This window comes from Canis lupus, chromosome 1 (genome assembly GCF_048164855.1).
Source record: "Canis lupus baileyi chromosome 1, mCanLup2.hap1, whole genome shotgun sequence".
Taxonomy (NCBI): domain Eukaryota; kingdom Metazoa; phylum Chordata; class Mammalia; order Carnivora; family Canidae; genus Canis; species Canis lupus.
The window spans coordinates 81959309-81982214 of record NC_132838.1 but is presented as its reverse complement, the minus strand read 5'-3'; the positions used below and the strand labels follow the sequence as shown (position 1 = coordinate 81982214).

Here is a 22906-nt window from a genome sequence, read left to right as displayed (position 1 = left end):
ACTGCTCTATCGAATGCACTTCAGAAACCTCCTCAAATTATTTTGTTGCAAAAATCATGCTTCCTGTGAAAGAGTTGGTGGCTTTTCAGGTCATTCCACACTCCACACAGGATGCTCAACTCCCATTCGCAAAGTGGAGTTTTCACCGGAGGCATCTGAGCAGTGGATTATCTAATTCATCCATTATGGAAACTCAGGTGAATTTTGCACTCAGACTGCACAACTTGGGACAAAACAGCATATACCATGTCCTGATTCCCTTTTTTTTTTTCTAAGATTATTTATTTATTTATTCATAGAGACACAGAAAGAGAGAGAGAGAGGCAGAGACCCAGGCAGAGGGAGAAGCAGGCACCATGCAGAGAGCCTGACCTGGGACTCCAGGGTCTCCAGGATCAGGCCCTAGGCTGCAGGCAGTGCTAAACCGCTGTGCCACCGGGGCTGCCCCATGTCCTGTTTCCTTTATGTTTGAGGTCACTGCCTCCTCCTTAATCTTGGGGAGAAATGGAAGTGGGCCAGGCTCCCTTACCTTCCTAGGGGTTCCTGACAGCTCTACGTGGTTTGGCAACTGTTTCTTTGGTTTTTAAGTAGCACTGAGCCAGTATGCTAGTCACAGCAGTACACAATGAAAATGGGGATCCTGGGAGATGAGGCAGTGCCTGGGGGGTACAGGAAGAGGGTTTGGGCAAAGGCCTGGGGGAGGCAAAGGCTGGTATTAAACATGACCTCCAGGGCAAACATTTCTTACAAACATTTCTCCCTTACTTTGTGTGTAAATATAAGCATTTTACTCCCAGAAAGTAGGCTTGTTCTCCAGGCTGGCTGCACACTGAGCCATACCACCTTTGTCAAGCTCCTGGTGTGTTCCAGACACTGTACCTCATACACTGGCACAAATCAACATACGCCACAATGAAAGAAGGTACAGACTGCTTTTGAAAAGAAAAAGTGTGCAACCAAAGCCAGGCCCACTCCTATCATTTGTGGGGCCTGGGGCAAGAGTAAAAATGGAGGCCCACATAATTGCTTAAAGGAGGTCATCAAGCTAGCCAACTGTCACATAATCCTGCTCCCTTGACAAACGTAGCGTTCCAACAACCTGGAAGGCCAGGTACAGTTTAGAATTTGCAGACCCCTGGGGGTTCTGGGCCAGACACGGTTGTTTCAACAGCCCTGCCGATGGACACGATCTCTTCCCTCCCCAACCCAGGCTCCCTCTCCCCTCAGGGAGGCCTTGGGGCACACCTGCAGATCCTCAGTCCACATTTCCAAGCTCTTCCATCACCCCACCATAGCTGCCCTTTGGCCACTCTCAGGGATGAGGTCTGCCCCTTCCCCTGTTTGCAGAGGCCATGGAAGCAGGCTTGGGGCCAGGAATCCATGGGAGTCTGGGAGGGGACAACATGTATTCTGGGTGGGCAGTTCCCCCACCTGCAGACACTTAGCCCAGTGGGGAGACACACAGACTGGTGAAGGCCAGACATCCCCATATACACCTTTTAAATCCCGGTGGGGAATAAATGCAAAAACGGTTCCTTTGCCCAGGCCTGTAGCCAATATTGATGAAAAGCTTTCTCCATTTTATTCTAACTAGATCAACTTTTCTTTCCTTGAAGCTTTCTGGGAGGGTGACTCCTAATATTCAAGGTTAATAAAGTGGTACAAGGCAGGATTCCTGTCTGGAAGGGATGAAAGAGTTGAAACACTTGGAACTATCTAGAAAGATCTAACTGCTAATATCCTTGTCTGAAGGAAAAGGTAAATATTTCTCAGATAGCAAATGGATTGAACTGGATTCTAGAAAGTCAGAAAAGGGGAGATCCTTGCCCTAGGACATAAATTGGGCAAGCCTTAACATTTTCTCTGTTTTGGAGAGTTAAGAGCCGGATGAGTGACTAGTCAACGCAGCTGGGGCAACCAGGTCCGAACTCCAGGAAGGCGCACACCCGGAGGGAAGCTGAGCTGAGCCGGGAGGCTTGGGCCTGCTACAAACACTGGCCGGGCCAGTCACCAAAAGGAGGTGATTGAGGTCACAGTAGGGTGAGTGGCCGGGGCTGGGACGTCCCCCCACTACTGATCCGGTATCTGCTTTGTCTTTTGTCAAAGCAAATTTACCAATCTTCAGGGCCTTCATTTTTAATTCTCCAGGACGGGGAGAGGTTACTACCTTCCCAGGTTACGGCCCAGTGATGCGAGCACAAGTGAGCACAGTCCACACTCGGTAAGCACTCACTCAACCGCACTACTTAAAACGGAGCACGGCGGCCAGGGCTCGAGCTGCGTGTTCACCAGGCAGCTCCCCACCACCTGCCCCAACGTGCAAGACCAGGCTCTGAAGAAGCCGTGCGCGCCGGGGGCAGAAGGATGGGGTAAGGGGCTGTGGGGGCGGGGGGCAAACAAGGCAAGACCTGATCGCATGCTACGTCTCGTCTGTTTGGGGGTAGGGAAGGGTGCCTTCTAAGGTCGCCCAACTGGGGAGTGCGTAGGGCCCCGAGTGACCGGCCCGCGGGCCCCCAGGGGGCAAGAAGGAGCCGAGCGCGGGCCGCGGGGCCGCGGAGTCGCAGCCACTCACCGAGCAGCAGCAGCTTGAACTCGCGGCGCGCGTCCTTCTTGTCGCGGCGAAGCTGCCGCTCGATCTCGGCGCTGATGCGCTGCGACTCCTTCTCCTCCGCAGACAAGCAGCAGCAGCCCGCCATGGCGCGCGCTGCCCGACGGCGCCCCGCTCCTCCGCCGGCTGTCGCCCGCCGACCCGCCACGCGCCCCCGCGTGCGGAACGACAAGGACAAGGCTGCCTTGACTTTTGAAATGGGAAGCCTGGCCTTTTGGGGCTCGGTCCCCTCCCCGAGGATGGACTCGGAGCACTGCACAGGCGAGGCCCGGCCGATCCTGGCTCACGCCAGCCCCTCAGCGGTTCCCGGAGCAGGGGCCCGCCGAGAGGATGGGGGCGCGGCCGGCACCCGGAGGACGCGCACGCCCCTTAGGACAGGAGCCCGACAGCCAGTCGCGGGGCGCAGGCCGCGCGTAAAAAGTTGGGGCGTCGGTGCCCGGCGGTGGGGCGGGGCGGGGGGCGGGGGAGAGCGGGATCTCCCGGCCCTGGTGGGGTCCCAGGCGGGCGGCAGGCACGGCGTCGGTTGGAGGCAAAGGGCCTAGCTAGTCTTTGCCTGGAAAGTTCCGAAAGTGACCGCAGATTAAGACTGAGCGCACGGGTTCCCGCTGGCGCTAGTAGCTCTAAGTGGCAGAAGGAGGCGGAGCGTCTCGGACCTGCAGCCCTGGCGTCCACCCAGTTGGCCTTCGGGGTGCGCCAAACCGAGGGTGCCTGGGGGCAGCAAGGAGCTGGGGGGCAGAGGCCTGGAGTTTCTGGGAGTGGCCCCCACACCTGCCTCCCTGGCAGTGTGGTCCTTGCACCCGGAGGGCGGCGGGCGGAGGTTGCGGTAACCAGCGCGCCCCGGCCGCAGGGCCCTGCTTCCTGCCCAGGTGCGGGCTCCGACAGGTGAGCGAGTTTCGCCAACTTGGGCCTCCGCTCCTGCCAGCTGCTAGAAGAGTGGGACCGAGCCCAGCGTCCGCGGCGGGGCGCAGAGCACCGGGGGCGAGGTCGAGCTCTCCACCTGCACCGAAGTTGAGGCTCGCACACGAGCGACACGACCACACACCCTTGGGCTGCCTAGACGGGCTCCTTCCGCTTCCCGGACGCCCCAGCCCAGCTCGGGGTTGGCCTAAGCGGTTGGTCCGCTGGGCAGCCTGACCCCGCTGGCACCGCGCTCACGGAGGCAGCTGCCGCTGGGTTCAATTAAATAGGAGCGCGCCTGAGCAGAGAGTAAATATCCTCCCGGCCCCCCCTCCGTCGGAGCACCTGGTGAGGACGGCTGAGGATGGGGAAATGGGACACGGCTGGCTACTTTGCATTTTGTGAGGGGAATGACTCCTGCTTTGTAGAGAGAGGGCTGACACGTTTGCAGCAGCACCTGGCTCGTTCGTGCCCCAGCCCTGAAGCCCGACGGCCGCTGCCTTGCAAAGGTGTGTCCGCACAGCCACACTGACCCGGCTCCCGGGACGTCGGGATCTGTTTGAGCTGCTTAATAAAAACTTAAAAAAAATTTTTTTTTTGAAAAGCACCTCTTTGTCCTCAAATGCTACAGTTGAATGCACATTACAACATCTGGTTTTTGTCTTCCGTGGAGATAGCTTTCTGAAACAGTGCAGAGAAAGAGAGGTCCACGGGAAAAGCAGAAATGGGAACGTGGAGGGATGGATCTTGTCCACAGCAATGAATGCCTTGTCCTTCCCCTCTTCAAGTCACTGTATGCCCGTAAACACTTTATGGCGTTAGGCAATTAGCTAATGCCTCCTCTATTAAAAAGCAGGCATAAGTGCCTTTCATACGAGTGGCATATATTCCATCAATTCAAACTAAAGAGCATATTGAGTGGAAAGAGTGGTATTTGTCATTATATAAGAAAGTTGGCATTGTGATGCTATCTGGCTTCAAGGTCTTATTATTTATTTTACGGTTCAGGGAATGGGAACGGATCAGACATTAAAAATGAATGTGCTTACATTCTTAAATGTGCACTTCTTTCCTTGCAGGCATAAATTGACAGTAACAGTGACCCCTACAGGAGACCTCCTGAACATTTCTCATCTGATCCTTAGCCATTTAATCACACTTTTCTCGATTAGCTCTTAACAGCTAAATTTATAATTTGAGAATAAGACCTCCTAGGGATCCCTGGGTGGTTCAGCGGTTTAAGCGCCTGCCTTCAGCCCAGGGCATGATCCTGGAGTCCCGGGATCGAGTCCCATATAGGCTCCCTGCATGGAGCCTGCCTGTGTCTCTAGCTCTCTCATGAACAAATAAATAAATCTTAAAAAAAAAAAAAAAAAAAAAACCTCCTAAGAAGCCAAGAGTATCACCATTATTAATATTTTTTAATGATTACAATCATTTGTGTTTTAAATGATTAAGATGATTTAAATGTTGAAATGATTTAAATGATCTAAATGGACAAATTTGAACTCTAAGTTAGCTGGAACGACGGACCTATTAGGTCCAGTATTGCTAAGATTCCAAAAAAGATATGAAACCTATTGCTTATGGCAAATCTGAAAAACTTTCCTGGGCTGATCAGCTTGGCAGTATGTATCAGAAGTCTTGAATGCATCTACCCCCTTTTATTAAACTAGTAATTCTCCCCTTGAGAAATAATCAGAGAGAAGTCATGATTTATGTATAAAGGTGTTTATTTCTAATAACAACAATAACCCAAAACAACCTAAATGCCCAACAACCGGAAATAAATAGGTCAAACAAATGATCGTGTATACATACAATGAGATAAGTCATTAAATATTTGAATATGTAGCTTATATGAATACCAATTAAAGACTTTGGGGGAAAGCTCAAAATATATTGAGTGAAAAAGGCAAGATACAAAAATATAAACAGTATGATACAAATTTTACTATGGGAATATGCATACACACTTTTAAGAGACTAAAGGGGCATCTACGAACAAGGTAAGTCATGCTGAGTCATGGCTTTTTGGTTGATTTTAATTCTCTGGTATAAAATTGTTTGGGGCAGCTCACATAAAGTTATTTAGCCCTTCCCCTTCCTCAACTGTAAAATGAGAAAGATAAACCAGAATAAGCTCAAAGGGATCTCCCAACCCTGACATTCAATTATTTCTTTGGTGACTTTCACATTTAGTATTAAAAATAATCATAAACTTAAATTTGTTATTGAGCAGTAATAATTAGTGAGAACTATAAAATGAGGATATCACAAGACATTTATTTTCATGTCTATTATTAACAACTCTATCTGCTTGATCTTTAGGATCTAGGGGTGGGATGAGAATAATTTTAAGTTATTAAACTATTTGCAATATCTTTCCTGGAAGGGGTACTTTTGAAAAGAGGCCTTAGTAAAAAAGGATATTTCTTTTCATGGGTTATTCCTGCAATTCCATTTAATCCCTGTTGAAGATCAGAGCACAGCATGGACATGAGTTTCAGCTACCTGGCAAGTGCTGGGCCAGAGATGAACTATATGTCTGGGAGTCCTCTGATGTCCCTTGAGTCCATGCCGCACCCTGGACCTGGCCATTCCAGGTACAATTCCAGGCTTCAGATAGTCTATCACTCTAGTATAAAGGAGTTAAGGGGATGCCTGGGTGACTCAATGGCTGAGCATCTGCCTTCAGCTCAGGTCATGATCCCAGGATTCTGGGATCAAGTCCCACATTGGGCTCCCCCAAGGGAGCCTGCTTCTCCCTCTACTTATGTCTCAATAAGATATTGAGACATATATATATATATATATATATATTTGGCCTGTGTCTCTCATGAATAAATAAATAAAATCTTTTTTAAAAAAGAAAGTAATTAAGACTGAGACCCTGAAATCTGAACCTATCCCTCCTTGCTTCTTCCCAGGGAATAGACAGTGAGAGCATGGAGTCACCAGGGTGGCTCTCCACAACCCACTGGTGTACAGAGTGGGCCCCTCAACTAACCTCCTGCTTTAGCTGAGCCTCTTTCACCTCCCATCACTCTCTCAGAACTCCAGAAAAATGTAATTACATGTTCTCCCCACCTCCATGTCTTGACCCATGCAGTCTCCTCTTCTAGGAATGCCAGCTCCCACCTCATCCCAGGCAAAGTTTGGTACTTTCTCTCCCAAAAACATCTCCTTGGAGAAACCAACTCCACCCCTTGGCAGGTGGGCCCTTCTTTCCCTGCTGCCTAAGAAACCTTGTATGTTCCTCTCTTCAACATCTTGCTCTATTACATCTGTTTGATTTTTCTCCTAGTTACTCTGTGGGTAAGGGAGATTTTCTTGTTCATCCTTGTATTTCTAAATAAGATTTAGTTAATGGAATAAAGTTAAAATTAAAAAGAATTTGCCTGAAATAAGAAAAAGAAACTAGAAGAGAGAAAAGAAGGCTCTTGTAGTCAAAGACAGTGAAAAACCAATAAGCAAGTCTGCAAGAATCCATGTATGATTTAGAAAACACTTATGTGTAATGCAGCCCCAACTTGCTTGCTTAGAGGGAATGACTGCCCTGTGTCTAATTCAGAACTCCAAGAAATGTGCAAACAGAGGGCTGGAAAGATGCTGTTCCCTTCAACAAATGCAGCATCTTAGAATTTTAACCAGTAACATGGAGTCAAAATATGATGTTGAAGTTCACGAAGCTAAAATAGCACTAATACTAATGCACACAAGCTGCTTGCTATTCTTTGGCAGTGTTTTTCAGACTACAGTTGTGACCCATCCCTGGTTATGACAGACTTTTTTTTACTGAAAAAGAATAGAATAGAAATAGAAAATATCAAAGTATGCTGTTGTGTGTTATTGATGAAACATTTGTTTCAGTCGTATACATGAGTATTAACTCTTTTTAAATTATTTATTTATTTACTTACTTACTTATTTAAGAGAGAACAAGGAGAGGGACAGAGGGAGAGGGACAAAATCTCCTGCTGACTCCACACTGAGTGCAGAGGCCAACAAGGGGTTCCATCTCAGGACCCTGAGAGCTGGATGCTTAATCAGCTGAGCCACCCACGTGCCCCTACAGGAGTATTAACTCTTAAGCAGACCAGTTATCAGTAGTGTTTGCTTGTCCATAATCCAGAAGAGTGGGTCCAAGTGATTCCCAATTTTCTAATTTGTTCTTCGGAGTTCCTAATTTCTCATTCAGTTTTCTGAGCCCGGTGTGTTCTCCATAATGTTTTAAGTCTTTCTCCCCACTCTCCACTTTTCCCCTACCCCGACCCAGTGATTTTCACTTTCAGATGAGTGGGATAGGTAAGAGTCAGTGGAGTCATGATAATTTGGATGAATGGGTAATAATTATAGCTGGTGGCTGGGTATACTCAACATTTATGTTTCTAAGGTAGCCAACATGTCCACGTGTTGCTCCAAAATATTCCCTGCCTGAAACGCAGAAACTGTTTATTATATAACTTCTACTGAAAGGCTAGAATTAATGACAAGGAAGCCTGCCTTCAAATACTGTGAGTGGGCAGGAATCTCTACTGTTTGTAGTGACTTTGGCTATGGCAGTTAGGTATCTTTTAGAATTTAAGGAGTAACCATCTTTATGATGAGAAGTTCAGAGATTTTCATTTTGCCTGTTTTCTTTTTGCTTAAATGCCTACCTCTCCTTATATCTCTCCCCTCCTGAATAAACCAGTGTTAACAACCTAGTATGTTTTCTTCTCTATTTTTTATACTCTTATAATCTTAAGATATCCTCAATCTTAAGGATAAAAACACTTATAAGTATACATAAACTTCACAGAAGCTTGGCATCATTAGTTTAAACATGAGGCCATATTACATGGACTCGATATTTTGCTTTTCTCATCAACCATACCTTATGGGAATCTGAGTAAACTGCTTACTCCTGATTCAGTCATTCATACATTCATACATTGTATTCCATCATGTGAAAGGACTATATCATATTCCATTTAGCTTTTTCCCTCCAAAAGGCATTGGTTTTTATTTCCGAGTTTTGGCTACTAAAAACGAATACTGTAATAGCATCTTTGTATATAAATCCTTGTGCACTGGGGCTTTTATTTCCGTGGGATAGATTCCCAGGCAAAAGACGTTGAACTGAAGGATATATACATTTTTCATTTTTAATAGATGTAGCCCAGATTCCTTTCCAAAAAGACTAAAACAATCCACATTTCTGCCAAAGATAAGAATATCCGTGTCTTTACCAGCAATAAATATTATCACTCATTACTTTTTGGCAGCTTGAAGGGATTCAAATAATAATAAAGTGTTGCTTTCTTTGTGTTTCTCTGGCTACTCATGAATCTGTACATTTTTTCATAGTTTGTAACCGTTTGCATTTGCTACTCAGTGAGTTTTCTGTTTATGTCTTTTGTTCATTTTTTAAAAATTGGGTCATTTGTCGTTTTCTCGACAGCCTGAAAGATTATATATCTTCAGTATTGCATGTCACCTTTTTGCCATTTGAATTGCAAATTTTCAGATATATTGTTCGTCCTTTATCATTTTAAATGGAATCTTTTGCCACAGAAAATATTTTATTGTTACATACTCAAATATTTTTCTTATGGAACTTCTGGAGTTCCCGTCTTTGTAAGATCTTATTTCTTTTTTAAAATTTTTAAAAGATTTTATTTATTTACTTGAGACAGAGAGAATACAAGCAGGGTAGAGAGGCAGAGGGACAGGGAGAAGCCAACTCCCCACCCAGGAGGAAGCTCAACGTGGGGCTCGGGCCCAGGACCCTGAAATCGTGACCTGAGCCAAAGGCCGATGCTTAACCTACTGAGCCACCCAGGCACCTCTCCTTATTTCTAGATTGTACATGCAGTATCATAGAATCTTTTGCAAGCACATCTATTATTTTATTTTTTAACATTTAAATATCCATCTGGTGTTAATTTTTGAAAAATGTGTAAGACAGGAGATAATTTTATTTTCTTTCAGATGGATAGCCAGTTGTACCAACATCATTTACTGAACATTCCTTCCTTTTCCCAATGAACTGAATTTTGATCTTTCTATGACATTCTTGTATTGACTGAAATTCATTTCTCTGAGTCTCTGTTCTTCCAGCAATCTATTTACTCCTATATCAATGCTATCTTGATATGATTATAGGTGCTCTGTGGATTATTTTGATATCTGATAGGGCATATCACTTCAGCATTATCAAACTCATCTTAGTTGTAGTCAAATATTTATTCTTCTGTAAGAAATATATCATTTACCAATGACTTCTCCCCCGAACTTCTAAGCTTAACTTCAACCCTAACTTCATCTGCCTTTCTGACACATTGGCTTTGGGATCTAATAGGCATCTCAATAAGTCCAAAATAAAATCGTAAATTTGTTTTCCAAAACTCATTTCCCTGCTATCTTTTCCATCTCCGCACTACCAAATATCCAATTGACTGCCTCTTTGCACCACTTCCTATACCTTAATCTTAACAATTATAGCTTCCTCCTTTAAATCATATCTTGAATTTGTTTTGGAACCACCTTTCACACAGGGCAGCTCCAGGAATATCACACACACTTAATCTTTGTGAATGAGGCTCCCTATTATGTCACATGTGGCTCCCCAGGTATATTCATTTCTGTATTTGCTGCCACCACTTCTGTCCAAGCCAACAGCACCTCTCACATGACCTAAAACAAGAGCTTGGCCATCGGTCTTCTTGCTTCCATTCTTGACCCTCTAAGGTCCACTTATCAAAGGATGGCACAGGCAGAATGAGCTTTTAGAATCCCAAAACATATCCCATCATTTTCTCGATTAAAATTTTCCAATAGATTCCCATCAGAGTTTAAAATAAAATCTTGTTCTAGACCATGAGGACGTACATGAGAGGGCCATTGCCTATTTCTCTATCTTTCTCTAATATTCTTCCTCTTGTTCAAATATACTGTAGTCACACCTATACCTCAGGGCCTTTGTACTATCTTCTCTGCCAGCTGGATCATGCTTCCTCCAGATCTTGAAATATTTGGTTTCTACTTGACATATAGGTTTCAACTTAAAGGTGACTTACTAATGGAAGAATTCCCTGACAAAACTTAGCCTAAAAAAAAAAAAAAAAAAAAAAGTTAGCCTAAAGTAGCCACTCCGCCTTGCACCATTCACTCGGTATCATCATATTCTTGTACTCTTCCAAGGTAGCATTTGTCACTACCTGGTTTTTCCTGTCTTTTTCCTTCTTTATTTGTTTATCATCTTCTCCTACCAGAAAATGAAGGTAAGCTCCATGAGAAGAGGGATCATGATTGTCTTATTCACCACCATATCCTATGGTCTGGATCAGGGGAAGCCACATCATCTTAAAATTGTATCACTGAACTCTGTTCAGATCCCATTCTCAACATTAAAGTTAAGTCGTGGAAAAATCAGTTATATGGGACTTATGTGTGTGTATGTTTTTTTACATAGAGATGGAAGGGGGTAGAGGCAGAAGGAGAGAGAGAAAGAAAGAGAATCTTAAGCTGGCTGCACACCCAATGCGGAGCCCAAAGCAGGGCTCAATCTCACAACCCTGAGATCATGATCTGAGCTGAAATCAAGAGTCAGACATTTAACTGACTGAGCCACCCAGGTGCCCTGGGATTTGTGATTTTTTTACTTGTCTGTTTTATACTATATTATGTAATATCAAGTAAAACAAAATACCCCTGAGGACACTTGATTTGTGGACATAGGATTCTGTTTGTGTTTTCAGGGCTAATTTTAAGTCACAGAGACAATGTAAGTGGACAAGTTAAAACAGAATTTATTGGCTTTTAGCAATAGCCAAACTGGAAGGAGCCTCAGTGTCCATCAAAAGATGAATGGAAAAAAAAAAAGATGAATGGATAAAGAAGATGTGGTCTATGTATACAATGGAATATTATTCAGCCATTAGAAACGACAAATACCCACCATTTGCTTCAACGTGGATGGACCTGGAGGATATTATGCTGAGTGAAGTAAGTCAATCAGAGAAGGACAAACATTATATGATCTCATTCATTTGGGGAATATAAAAAATAGTGAAAGGGAATAAAGGTGAAAGGAGAGAAAATGAGTGGGAAATATCAATGAGGGAGACAGAACATGAGAGGCTCCTAACTCTGGGAAACGAACAAGGAGTAGTGTAAAGGGAGGTGGATGGAGGGTTGAGGCAACTGGGTGATGGGCACTGAGGGGGGCACTTGACGGGATGAGCATTGGGTGTTATGCTATATGTTGGCAAATCGAACTCCAGTAAAAAAATATACAAGAAAAAAAGAATTTATTGGCTTTTAGGACTGAGAAGTTCTAGGATGATCTTGATTTGAAGCTCTGTGAAATCTCAGTGCTAAAAGTGAAGTCTTATGGAAGCTATGTAGTGCTTAACAGGTATCTGTTGAATGAATGAATAACACCTACATCACTGGGTTGTTATGAAGTTTAGAAGAGATAATACATACAACTCCTTTGGCTCCTTACCTGAAACTAATAAGCACTCATTAGGAGTTGACAGTATTATTTTTTGTTAATATCATCTTCATCATCAAAGACTTCATTTTCAACACCAAAGATGCATTCATGATTACTCTCATACCATGTGGAAAAGGAAGAGTTTGTACTTTGCACAGTCATTGGGAATGATTTGGGCTATCTGGGAGTGACAGCAGACGGGAATCGTTTTTGCAAGGCTTCCCAGCAGAGGCAGAGAAGTAGACAAACACCCTGCATGGCTTATCTGGTCCACATGGGAATTCAGCATTGAGTCCTCTTGAAAATGCATGTTGACTTTCAATATCTGAATCAAATATGTGGTTTTTAAAGGCCATCATGAATGGAACAAACATCAGAAAGTGCTCCAAGTCCTTGTCTCCTAAATATTGTATACATTTAGTATTTTTCTTCATGATTTTAAACTCTGTAAACTTGGCCAATACTGGATAGAAATGTAGATTTGAAGAAAAAAAATATAGCTGTCTTCTATCTTCTTAAGTACCTGAGTCATTCTTTGATAAATGGAAAATAAATGAAAGTCCATTCCCTTCCTTTTTAATGTCGCTGTGGTGGATTAAACATGGCCAGCAATTTGGGAAAGCATCTTCCTTCAAGAGGTGAGGCATAAGTTCCCTCCTCTTAAAGCCAGGCAAGCTATATGGCTATTTGGACTGACTGACTGTAGTAGAAATGCTTCCGTATCATTTTGCAACTCCAGGCCATAAGGGACTAGCAAATTAGATTTCCCAATTCTTGAATCACATTCCTGATGCCCTGAGCTGCCTCATAAAAATCTGGGGAGAGACTCTGAGACTACATGGCTGAGATCCTCCCTCCAGCCAAGGTGCTAGGGATATGAGTCAAGCCTTCTAGGCTCTCCAGCCCAGCCCAGTTGGATACCGCTACACAACCCCTGTCAATACCCCATAGAGCAGAAGAGTCACTAACTAGTCAAGGGCTGCCCTAACTGCTGGCCCACAGATCTTGATATAAAATGAAAACGTGATTGTTTCAAGTGACTAAGTTTTGAAGTGGTTTACTAAGCAGCTGTGAGTAACCTGACCCCTCTGGTAATATTTATATAGTACAACAGTTAGTAATCTGATAAATCAAGTTACTTCTGAGCTGATACATCCCCGGGAGAGCACACCAAAACTAACCACAGAAATCTCCTTGAAGTGGGTTTGATATCACAAATGGAGTGGTTTGGTAGCCAGGGAAAGCTAAAACACAACAGTTTCCACTTTGTGGAGAGTTTGTCTCTTTCTTCTGAGTATGTAGCATAAACAGGAACTGTTGTGTTAGTGAGGGTATGGCGGACCCAGCACACACAAGCAATCCAAAGAAATTTTATATTCATACTCATATGCTAACCTTTTGAAAACCCGCTATGTATGAAGCACTGGCATAATGAGAACTGGAAGAAGCAAGATTTGCCCTTATGGATCTCATAATCTACTGGAAAAATGTTCAAAATTATTTGCTAATGATATTGGAGGATGGAGCTGCAGTGGGGAAAAAAAAAGCTACATCATCCTAAAATTGTACTACTGAACTCTATCCAAATCCCATTTCCACAAAAAAGTTAAATCTTCAAAAAAATCAGCAAATTGCAGTGCCTCATATATAAATACAAAATATATATAATATATATAAATATAAAATATATATGTATAAATGTATATATATATATATACACACACATATGGTTTGTGGTTTGATATTTGTTTGTCTTGTACTATATTAAAGAATATTAAGGAAAACAAAATACCCTTGATTTGTGGACATAGGATCTCATCTGTGTCTGCCAGAACATGATGATTGCAGGCAACAGAGGGCTGGTATGAGCAGACAAGGTAAAAATGGAATTGACCAGAACTTAAGGCTCAGAGGTTCAGGGATTGTCTTGATTTTAGGTTCTGCTGAATCCAGATGCTCAAACATCATAAGGAAGCCATCTTTCTAAATGTTTTTGGCTAGATTTTCCTCCGCACTCTACTCTCAGGTAGGCCTCTCTCAGCATGGTGGCAAGATGACTGCTAGAAAATCCATGCTTATCTATATTTATTGGCAACTCCAGTAAAAAAAAGAGTTCCTCCTTACTGATATTCCAGCAAAAAGTCCAAGGTTGAGTGTAATTAATTGAGCTTGAATCAATGGCTCCTCCCTGAACTGATTCAATATGCCCTGACAAAAAGAATATTTTCTTGGACCAGGTCAAGATCATGTATCTACTCTTCAAGGGTAAAGTTATTTTTAGTCATATATTTTATTTAACCCAATATTCAAAGCATTATCATGTGTTCAATATTAAAATTACCAATGAATTTTTTATTCATATTAAACTAGAGTTTCAGTATGTATTTTATGCTAACAGCTATCTTCATCTGGACCAGCCACAGTTCAAGTGTTTGACAGCCAGTAGCTGTATCGGACTGGGTGATTATGAAGACCTTTTTTTTTTTTTTTAAGAGCATGGGAGGGTGGGACTGAGAGAGGGAGAAGCAGACTCTCCACTGAGCAGGGAGCTTGACAGGGGGCTTGATCCCAGGACCCTGAGATCGTGCCCTGAGCTGAAGGCAGATGGTTAACTGACTGAGCCACCCAGGTGCCCCGATTCTAAAAAATTTTTGTGGTGTAAGAGGAATAGAATAGAATAGAATAGAATAGAATAGAATAGAATAGAATAGCAACCTGGAACTGGTAAGGGAAGAAAACCCATGTTCCTGTGGCTCTGGAGCCCAGAGGAAAAATATCTGAAAGTTGGTATAACTTGTTAGGACAAGTTAGGTGTAGGTGTAGTTGTACGGTGTTAGGCAATGGAACAAGAATGGCTGTGGGGCAGGGTTATAGGGATCTAGTAGGGGACACCAGGATGGATCACAGCACTTCTAATCAGAGAAAGGAATCTGGACATCTGAGCAAACACCACAGAGAAGAGATGCCTTGGCTCAAGACTGGTTGAGAGGACAGAAGCAGTATGGAAACTGGCTTGGACAAATGATAACCTCAGACTAAACCACCCTCCGACCACCACCCTGTTCCTTCTTCTGGCACTTAGGGGAAATGAAAGACAGATGACCATGAGTTGACCGAGAAAGATCTGAGTTGTCTGAGCTTACCTTGCACTGACTGGTTTGTGGAGGAAGTCTCAAGACAGGAATTAAGTTTGGATATAAAAACTAAAGTTATACACCTTGCATGTCTGAGAATATTGGCCCGAAAATACCATTCCTGGAGCAGTCTCAAAAACCTTGTGTGCTTGGCAGGAAAGCCACAGCCCTTTTGCCCTGCAGGCAGGGGATTTGGGCGGTCATTCTTTACTAGCCGGTGGATTTTGCACACACAGACCCCAAGGGAATATTTGGCAATATCTGAAGACAGTTTGGGGTGTCACAAGTATGGAGGAGATGGCTACTGTGGGCGGAGGCCAGGGATGCCACTAAACATCCTACAATGCCCAATTGAGCCCCTACAATAAAAGATTACTCAGCCCCAAATGTCAGTAATGACTACACTCAGTGGTGAGCGTCAAGTAACGTAAGGAACTGTTGAATCAATATATTGTACACTTGAAACGAATATAACATCGTGTGTCAACTACACCTCAATAACATGAGTAATATTAATAATGATAAAATGTCTGTGGGGCCAAGGTTGAGTAACCTTGGACAAAGTCAGTTTAAGATTCTTGAGAAGCGTGAAGAGAGAGGAAAAGCAAGTTCTTTTCTTCTGTGTTGGAGTCAACCTTGTCCTAAAAGGGACGGCAATCCTGGGGCTGCAGGTGATGCAGTTTCTGTAATACTGAGGTAGCGGAATCCTGTGTCAGAGTAGCAAGTCTGAGGACGAACAACAGGGTGAACCAGGCCCAGAGGCCGAGGCCCCAAAACGTCTTGCATCTTTCTTCCCCCCTCCCCCATATCTCTTCTCTCCCCCAGTAGTCCCCTCAGAGAAAGTTTCCCCCTGACTGAGGTGGCGCTGAGGCAGAATGAGGGAAGTAGCAGGTGGCTGCAGAGCCTTCTCATCCCTGTGTCCTCCTGGCTTAGGCAGAGGCAGACGCCTGCTCTCCCAGGCCCCAGAGGCTCTAGTTTCATTTCCACATGGCAGCTGGCACCCAGGAAGCAGCTGTGGAGAGTAAGGAGCCAGGCTGGACAGTTTTCTCACTCTGAGCCTCTGCTCACACTTTATTCTCCTCTAGAACAGGGCCTCTCCGGTGTTGTTTAAGAATCACCCGGAGGGCAGGTTAAAGCACAGATTCCTGGGCTAGCTTCCAGCATTGGAATCAGCAGGTCTGCTGTTCAAGGGTGTCCAACATGTCCCAGGGTGCCTGGGATTTTCCATTTCCGGCCGGAAGCCCTGCATCCCTGGCAAACCCAGATGGTTGGTCACCCTAGGTAGGGCCCAAGATTTTGTATTTCTACTCGTCTCCAAAGTGATGCTAATGCTCCCATCAGGTGAGCACAGTGTGGGCTGCAATGCTGGTCCAGCGCACCAGGTCTATGAACTTTACGTGCGCTCCCAGGCCCAGAGCAAGTTAAACCACTTCAGAAAGGGTTACCTGTAGTGCCTACCTTCCCCCCATCCCCCAACTCTTGAGGCAATCATGGTAACACTTCACACTGTAAGGTGATATGATGTACTTGGGTGGTTTTTTTTTTTTTTTTTGCGGACATACTTCAAGTTTCCCAAGGGCAGAAATCATATTTTCATAGCCTACCTATTGCCATGGGAATAAATCCATGGTATCAAACATTTGGAAGATAATAAATGGATTTGTTGAAGGGACACAGCTAAACAGTTTTTGAGTGCTTCCCAGGCACCAGGGACTGTGTTTAAACATTTTATAGAGTTTAACTCATGTCATCTTGTGTGGCAGATGCTATTTCCCCCATTTTACAGTTGACAAAACTAAGGTTCGGAAAATTTAAATGACATGTTCACAGAACCAGAAAGCATTAGAGCTGGAATTCTAACTCCACTGTGATATCAGAGCCCATACTCTTAACCATCATATTCTGTTACCTACAATGAACAAATAAATACATACATATTTGTATAATCAGGTGTAGGAGTCATTACTATTTATTTAAGATATATTTAACTTTTTTATTGGAGCCCACATATCTGAACTGTTTGTGTGTTCAAAATAGATTCACATTGTCTTTCTGGGAATAATGCTGGTCTGTTTAATTTTGAGTCTGCACTGAACATTGATTCACCATTGTTTATAGTGATTTTTCAGTCCAAGAAAGAATGGGAGATATTCTGAGTGAAACACGATCGGTCAGCACCCATCTACCATTCTTTGAAAATCCAGTGCCATCTATGAGGATGACAAAGGACTAATTTCGCTTCTGAAAGAGCACAGGACCCAGGACTGCTGCATCAGAGCCCTCCACCATCTTGCCCACAGAGATTATTTTAGAGGTGAGCACATGACCCAAGCCTGGACACTGAGAACACACCATCCTTTAACTACAGAGACTGGTTCATGAGATGCTGAACCAAATCATTCCTGAAACTTCTCTGAGCCATCTGAAAATCTGTGTTCCCCTTCCTCTAAGATAACAAGTTAGAAAATATGAAATAACCCTGGGGCTTCTGGCAGCCATCCTTGCAAAGATATGGAACATTTTTACATGAGTATGACACCAATATCAATAGACTATGATCAATGAGATGAAGAAAAAGAGAGTTCTCCTACCATGACTTGAACTCCTGGATCCAGTTACTTGAGCCAGTAAATTTCCTTATTTAAGCTAGTCTAGATTGGGTTTCCATCACTTGCAACCAAAAGAATCACAGCTAATGTACCTGATCCATGAGAACTGAAGAAGCAGGTATTAGAGGTTGGGAAAACTCCAATACCTTGGTTTCCAATAATAATTATTTTATAATGCCCTAATATTTTAATACCTTCCTACCTTATTACCTTACTAATGGTAAATGGCTATCAGACTCTTCCTACTTTGTCATAAGAATAAGCTGAACATAGACTAGAGAGTAGCTGATATAAATGAGCAAATAGGCCTTTTTAGAGTTGCCCTGGGGATGATGATTTGGTTTGACTATTTACCTGACTTTCTTCTCTGATTGTGTCTTTAGTTACTAGTTAAGGATCTGTGGTCAGATAGGTTTTTAAGAATGCATTCCGTAGTAAACTTTTTACATGCAGTGAGTTCATAAAATTTTCTGAATATATAGAAGCATATTTAACTGTTAAACTTTTTCTGAACCAGTTCTTACAACAAACTTTCTCTCATATGTTCTCAGTTGATGCTTGAAAGCCAACTTCTCAGAAAGAACTGTACATGTATCAAGACTATGTAGTTGAATCTAAAGAGATAAAAGAAATAAGGGTATTGCTAATAAGGCTAGTCATTCCAGCACTGGTACAGTTGAACCAGGAGAGCACAAGAGTCCTGGTAAATGATTATATAATCAAACTAAAAGACTTCTTTTCAATCTGAGTGTGTTTTGTTTCTGTTTGGATGATTATTTAAGAGGGACATGGTTTCCCTCTGGCCACTGTCTTTATTTTCTTTGGATCTTTATTCATTGTGTATGCCAGGTACTGACTAGGACCCTGACGTTGTTAAATGCCTCACAAGGAATTGGCTCCAAATGACCTGCTTGCCAGAGCAAACCCGTCTGACAGGTTTAGTGACCCCACTGTGCATAGAAGTAGCTGAACCGGCCAAGCCCAGGCTCTTCAGTGGTATGCAACCAAGCCCAGGGTTATTTCTGGTTTCACATCCTGAATTTTGCTTCCAGGCTCTTTTCCAAACTACAGCAAAAGTTGTCAGTCAATTTATGCTCTCTTTCCTGCTTTCACAAATGTTTATTGGGGTCTATGGCTGTGGTAATAGAAGTGAATAAGACTGTCTCTTTCTTGATAGAACTTCTGGTCCTTTCAGGGAGACAGGTCTATCAATGCATTTGTAGTATACCTTAAACGTGTACTGTGAGCTCTGAGATCATGGAGAAGGGGAGCTCTTTGAGAGAGACAATGTTTCCTGCTTAATGCATATTTGCTTGAGGAGTACGTTATAGTGTGCAATGCCATTGCTTGGAAATGGCCCTTTCTCAGAACAATCCTAAATAAAAAAAGAAAAGTCAATTCCTAGCTCTATGTGCTATGTAACTGTAATATGATTAACATTTGCCTTACTTCTTATTTGGAAACTTTTCAAATGTACAGAAAATCTGGAAAAACAATACAGTGAACACCTAGTAACTCTGCCTGGATGGTCTGTTAACATTTCCCCTCATATTTGTTTTACCTTCTCTCTTAGTCTCTCAAAATACATATTTGTTGAACTATTTGAAAGTTGCAGACATCAGAGCACTTCCGTCCTGAGTTGTTTAACTTTTTGTAAAGATTTTATTTTTATTTATTCATGAGAGACACAGAGAGAGAGGCAGAGATATAAGCAGAGGGAGAAGCAGGCTCCCCACAGGAGCCTGATGCAGGACTCCATGATCCCTGGACCCCAGGATCATGCCCTGAGTCGAAGGCAGACACTCAACCACTGAGCCACCCAGGCATCCCAGCTGTTGTTGTTGGTTTTTTTTTTTTTAATCCAGTATATAATTGAGATTTTTAAATCTTTTTTTGAGATTTTAAAAATCTTTTTTTTTTAATCTTTTTTTTTTTAATCTTTTTAGTTTCAAATCTAGAACAGTCCTCACCTTTTGTGATTTTTCATGCTATTGAGTGCTGGACAAGTTTAGTCCACTTGTAGAATATCCCATAGATTCAATTCATTTGATGGTTTCTTCACTATTTCTTTCCAGTTTAAAAATATTGGCAAGAGGGAGTGCCTGACTGGCCCAATCATGCACTCTTGATCTCAAGATGTGAGTTCAGGCCCCACATTGGGTGTAAAGATTACTTAAACTTAAAAATTGGCAAGAAAACCATGGGTCATTAGAATAGTTCTTTTTTTAAAAAAAGATTTATTTACCTGACAGAGACAGTGAAAGCACAGGGCAGAGGGAGAAGAAGAGAATGTCTCAAGCAGCTCCTCGCTGAGTGCAGAGACCCACAGAGCCCATCTCAAGGAACAATCTCATGACCCTGAGATCACAACCTGAGCTGGAAACAAGAGATGCCTAACTGACTGGGCCACTCAGGTGCCCCTCATTTGAATAGTTCTTATTTCATCATATTAGTAGGCATGTAGTGGAAATATTTAAATTTTAAACTCACACATTAAAACAAATCCAAAACAAGAAAATAGTTTATTTCTTTTTTTAAAAAAGTATTTTATTTTTAAGTAATCTCTACACCCAACATGGTGCTCAAACTCCCAACCTTAAGGTCAAGAGTCACACCTTCTATCCACTGAGCCAGGCAGGAGCCCTGAAATAAGTTGATTTCTAATTGATGAGAAGATCCACTGATTTTAAGACCTTACTATTCAAAGTATGGTCCGCAGAACATTTAAAAAATTCAGACTATCAGACTAAAATCTGATTTGTTGAATCATGATCTGCATTTTAACAATACTCTCAGCTGATTTGTATGCACCTTAAGGTTTGGGAAGTACCTATGCAAGATACTGATGAGAGGTCAGCTTCTGTCATATGGGGCTTTCCAAATCAAAGGGCTATTTGTGGATGACGCTCCTAGGACATAATATCCATTTCCTCTTTTTCATGATTAGCAGGGAAATGTTTTACCTAGCTAAAAAGTATACTTTCAATCTCTCTTGAAGTTAGAAGTGGTCATGTGACACAAGTTTGGCCAATGAGATGGAAAAGAAAGTGAGGAGGTGAGGTGGGTGGAGATTTCAGAAAAGAGCAGGGATTCATCTGGCACATTTTGCCCTTTCCCTTTTCCTTCCTGATACATAAATACGAAGGTGGAGGTGGAGATGCTGTTTGTGACAATGAGGCATCAAACCACATGCCATTGGTGGCTGCATAGAAAGAGCCCCAGAGAACTCTGAACTGCCTACCTCTACACCTCCTTTCTACAGGTAAAATAAGCCTCTGGTTTAAATCACTGTTTCATGGAGTTTCCTGTTATTCATAGTCAAACTTAGTCCCTGATACTCACTATTCAAAGAATCTCTTGACAGAGATTTTGGGGGAACCGCTGGTATAGAGCCCTACATATGGAGGGAGGCAGATGTTTTCTTATTTTTTGGCATCATTTATGATTTTGTCCATTAAGGGAGAGTGAAATTGAAATGTGAAATGTGTTCCTTTCTCACTTATGAACAGGAATGGCTGGACCTCCTCCAGAGGATCGTCAGAAGGGAGATAGATTCCTGCTGTAAGAGCATTTTCATTTAAATTCTTGGATCCACGGAAGGCAGTAATGCACACATTATGCTGCATGTGAAGACTATCTCCTAATTAAGAAAAAGGGTTGAACAAAGACTTGCCCTATCTTGCAAATGTTTTTTTCTTCTCATATGACAGCAATTCAGTCTCCTTTGGTAGCTCACTATCTGTTAGTTTCTTTAGACATCACCAACAAAAGGAAATGTATGTGTGTGTGCACAGTATGGCACAGAGATTTCCAAATGATTATGCATCTTATTCTAAAACCAATCTGAGATACTTCTTCCATCTCAGCTTTCATCCCATTCAGGACTTACCTTTGCACGGAAGAATTTTTAATCTCTAGTAGTTGGCTTTTTCTCAGCTAGGTATGATTTATTCTTGCCCAGGTGTAATAAGTTCTCACTCATCTTTGAGACCCTTGCCCACCCCATTATGTGTGTGTGTGTATATATATATTTATATATATCGATAAGCACCTTGTACTCAGTAGAAGAGTTAAATATTTATTGAATAAATCTATTTGTTAAACATTTATCAAGCACTCTATTTTTATACTGCACCTGGCCACAGGGGTTGGCAAACTTCTCTGGAAAGGGCCAAATAGTGTTATTCTGGGCATTTTGAGTCAAGAGGCAAAAAATGAGTGTATTACATAGACATTTTAGTAACACCAAAAATGCAATCATTTAAAAATGTAACAACTGGGGCGCTTGGGTGGCTCAGTGGTTGAGCATCTGCCTTTGGCTCAGGTGGTGATCCTAGGGTCCTGGGATCAAGTCCCACATTGGGCTCCCCTCAGGGAGCCCGCTTCTCCCTCTCCCTATGTCTCTTCCTCTCTCTGTGTGTCTCTCATGAATTAATAGATAAAATCTTTTTAAAAAACTAAAAAAAAATTTTTTTAATGTAACAACTACCTTTACTTCACATCATATGAAAAGGTAAAGTCAAGATGAATCAAAGATATAAGAGCTAAAACTATAAACATTTTATTTTTTTTAAGATTTTTATTTATTCATTAGGGAGAGAGAGAGTGCTCATGAGAGAGAGAGAGAGAGAGAGAGAGAGAGCAGGGGCAGAGGGAGAGGAAGAAGCAGACTCCCAGCTAAGCATGGAGCTGGTGTGGGGCTCAGTCCCAGGACCCCAGGATCCTGACTTGAGCCAAAAGCAGAGGCTTAACTGACTGAGCCACCCAGATGCCCCTAAAACCATAAAACTTTTAGAAGAAAACCTGGAAGTACTTCTTCATAACATAACCTTGGATTAGGCAATGGCCTCTTTCATATAACACCAAAAGCAAGTGCAACAAAAGAAGAAATAAGTTATTTGGGGGGAGAAAAGAAAAGAAAAAGAATGGATAAATTGGATTTCACCAAATTGAAAATTTTACAGAAAAAAAAATTGAAAATTTTAATGCATCAAAGGAAACTATTAAGGAAGAAAAAGGCAACCTACAGAATGGAAGAAAATATTTGCACATCCTATATCTGATAAGAGTTTAATATCCAGAATAAAGACCTCCTGAAAATCAACAACAAAAAGACAAATAACCCAATTTGAATTTTGAAATGGGCAAAGGACTTGATTAGACATTTCTCTAA

General features: G+C 42.6%; 1 protein-coding gene and 1 long non-coding RNA gene across 7 annotated transcripts in view; one reads left to right on the top strand and one right to left on the bottom strand.

Annotated features, from left to right (window-relative positions):
* The window catches only part of GNA14 (G protein subunit alpha 14), a 185927-nt gene extending 181838 nt beyond the window's left edge, over positions 1-4089 (bottom strand). The window contains exon 1 of the mRNA XM_072837686.1: positions 2573-4089. Coding sequence (XP_072693787.1) covers positions 2573-2696 — 124 coding nt within the window. The 5' untranslated portion in view covers positions 2697-4089. The remainder of the gene's footprint in view (positions 1-2572) is intronic.
* On the top strand, positions 1382-21829 carry LOC140639195 (uncharacterized). 6 transcript variants are annotated; one of them, XR_012036011.1, is made up of 5 exons: positions 1382-2020; positions 2149-2221; positions 17243-17438; positions 20879-20995; positions 21243-21829. It is a non-coding gene; the product is annotated as an uncharacterized lncRNA (long non-coding RNA). The 6 variants fall into 6 exon arrangements; XR_012036006.1 differs by having other exon boundaries at positions 1383-2040; XR_012035997.1 differs by lacking the exons at positions 1382-2020; positions 2149-2221 and adding exons at positions 2228-2369; positions 11316-11497.
* Positions 21830-22906: the final 1077 nt, after the last annotated feature.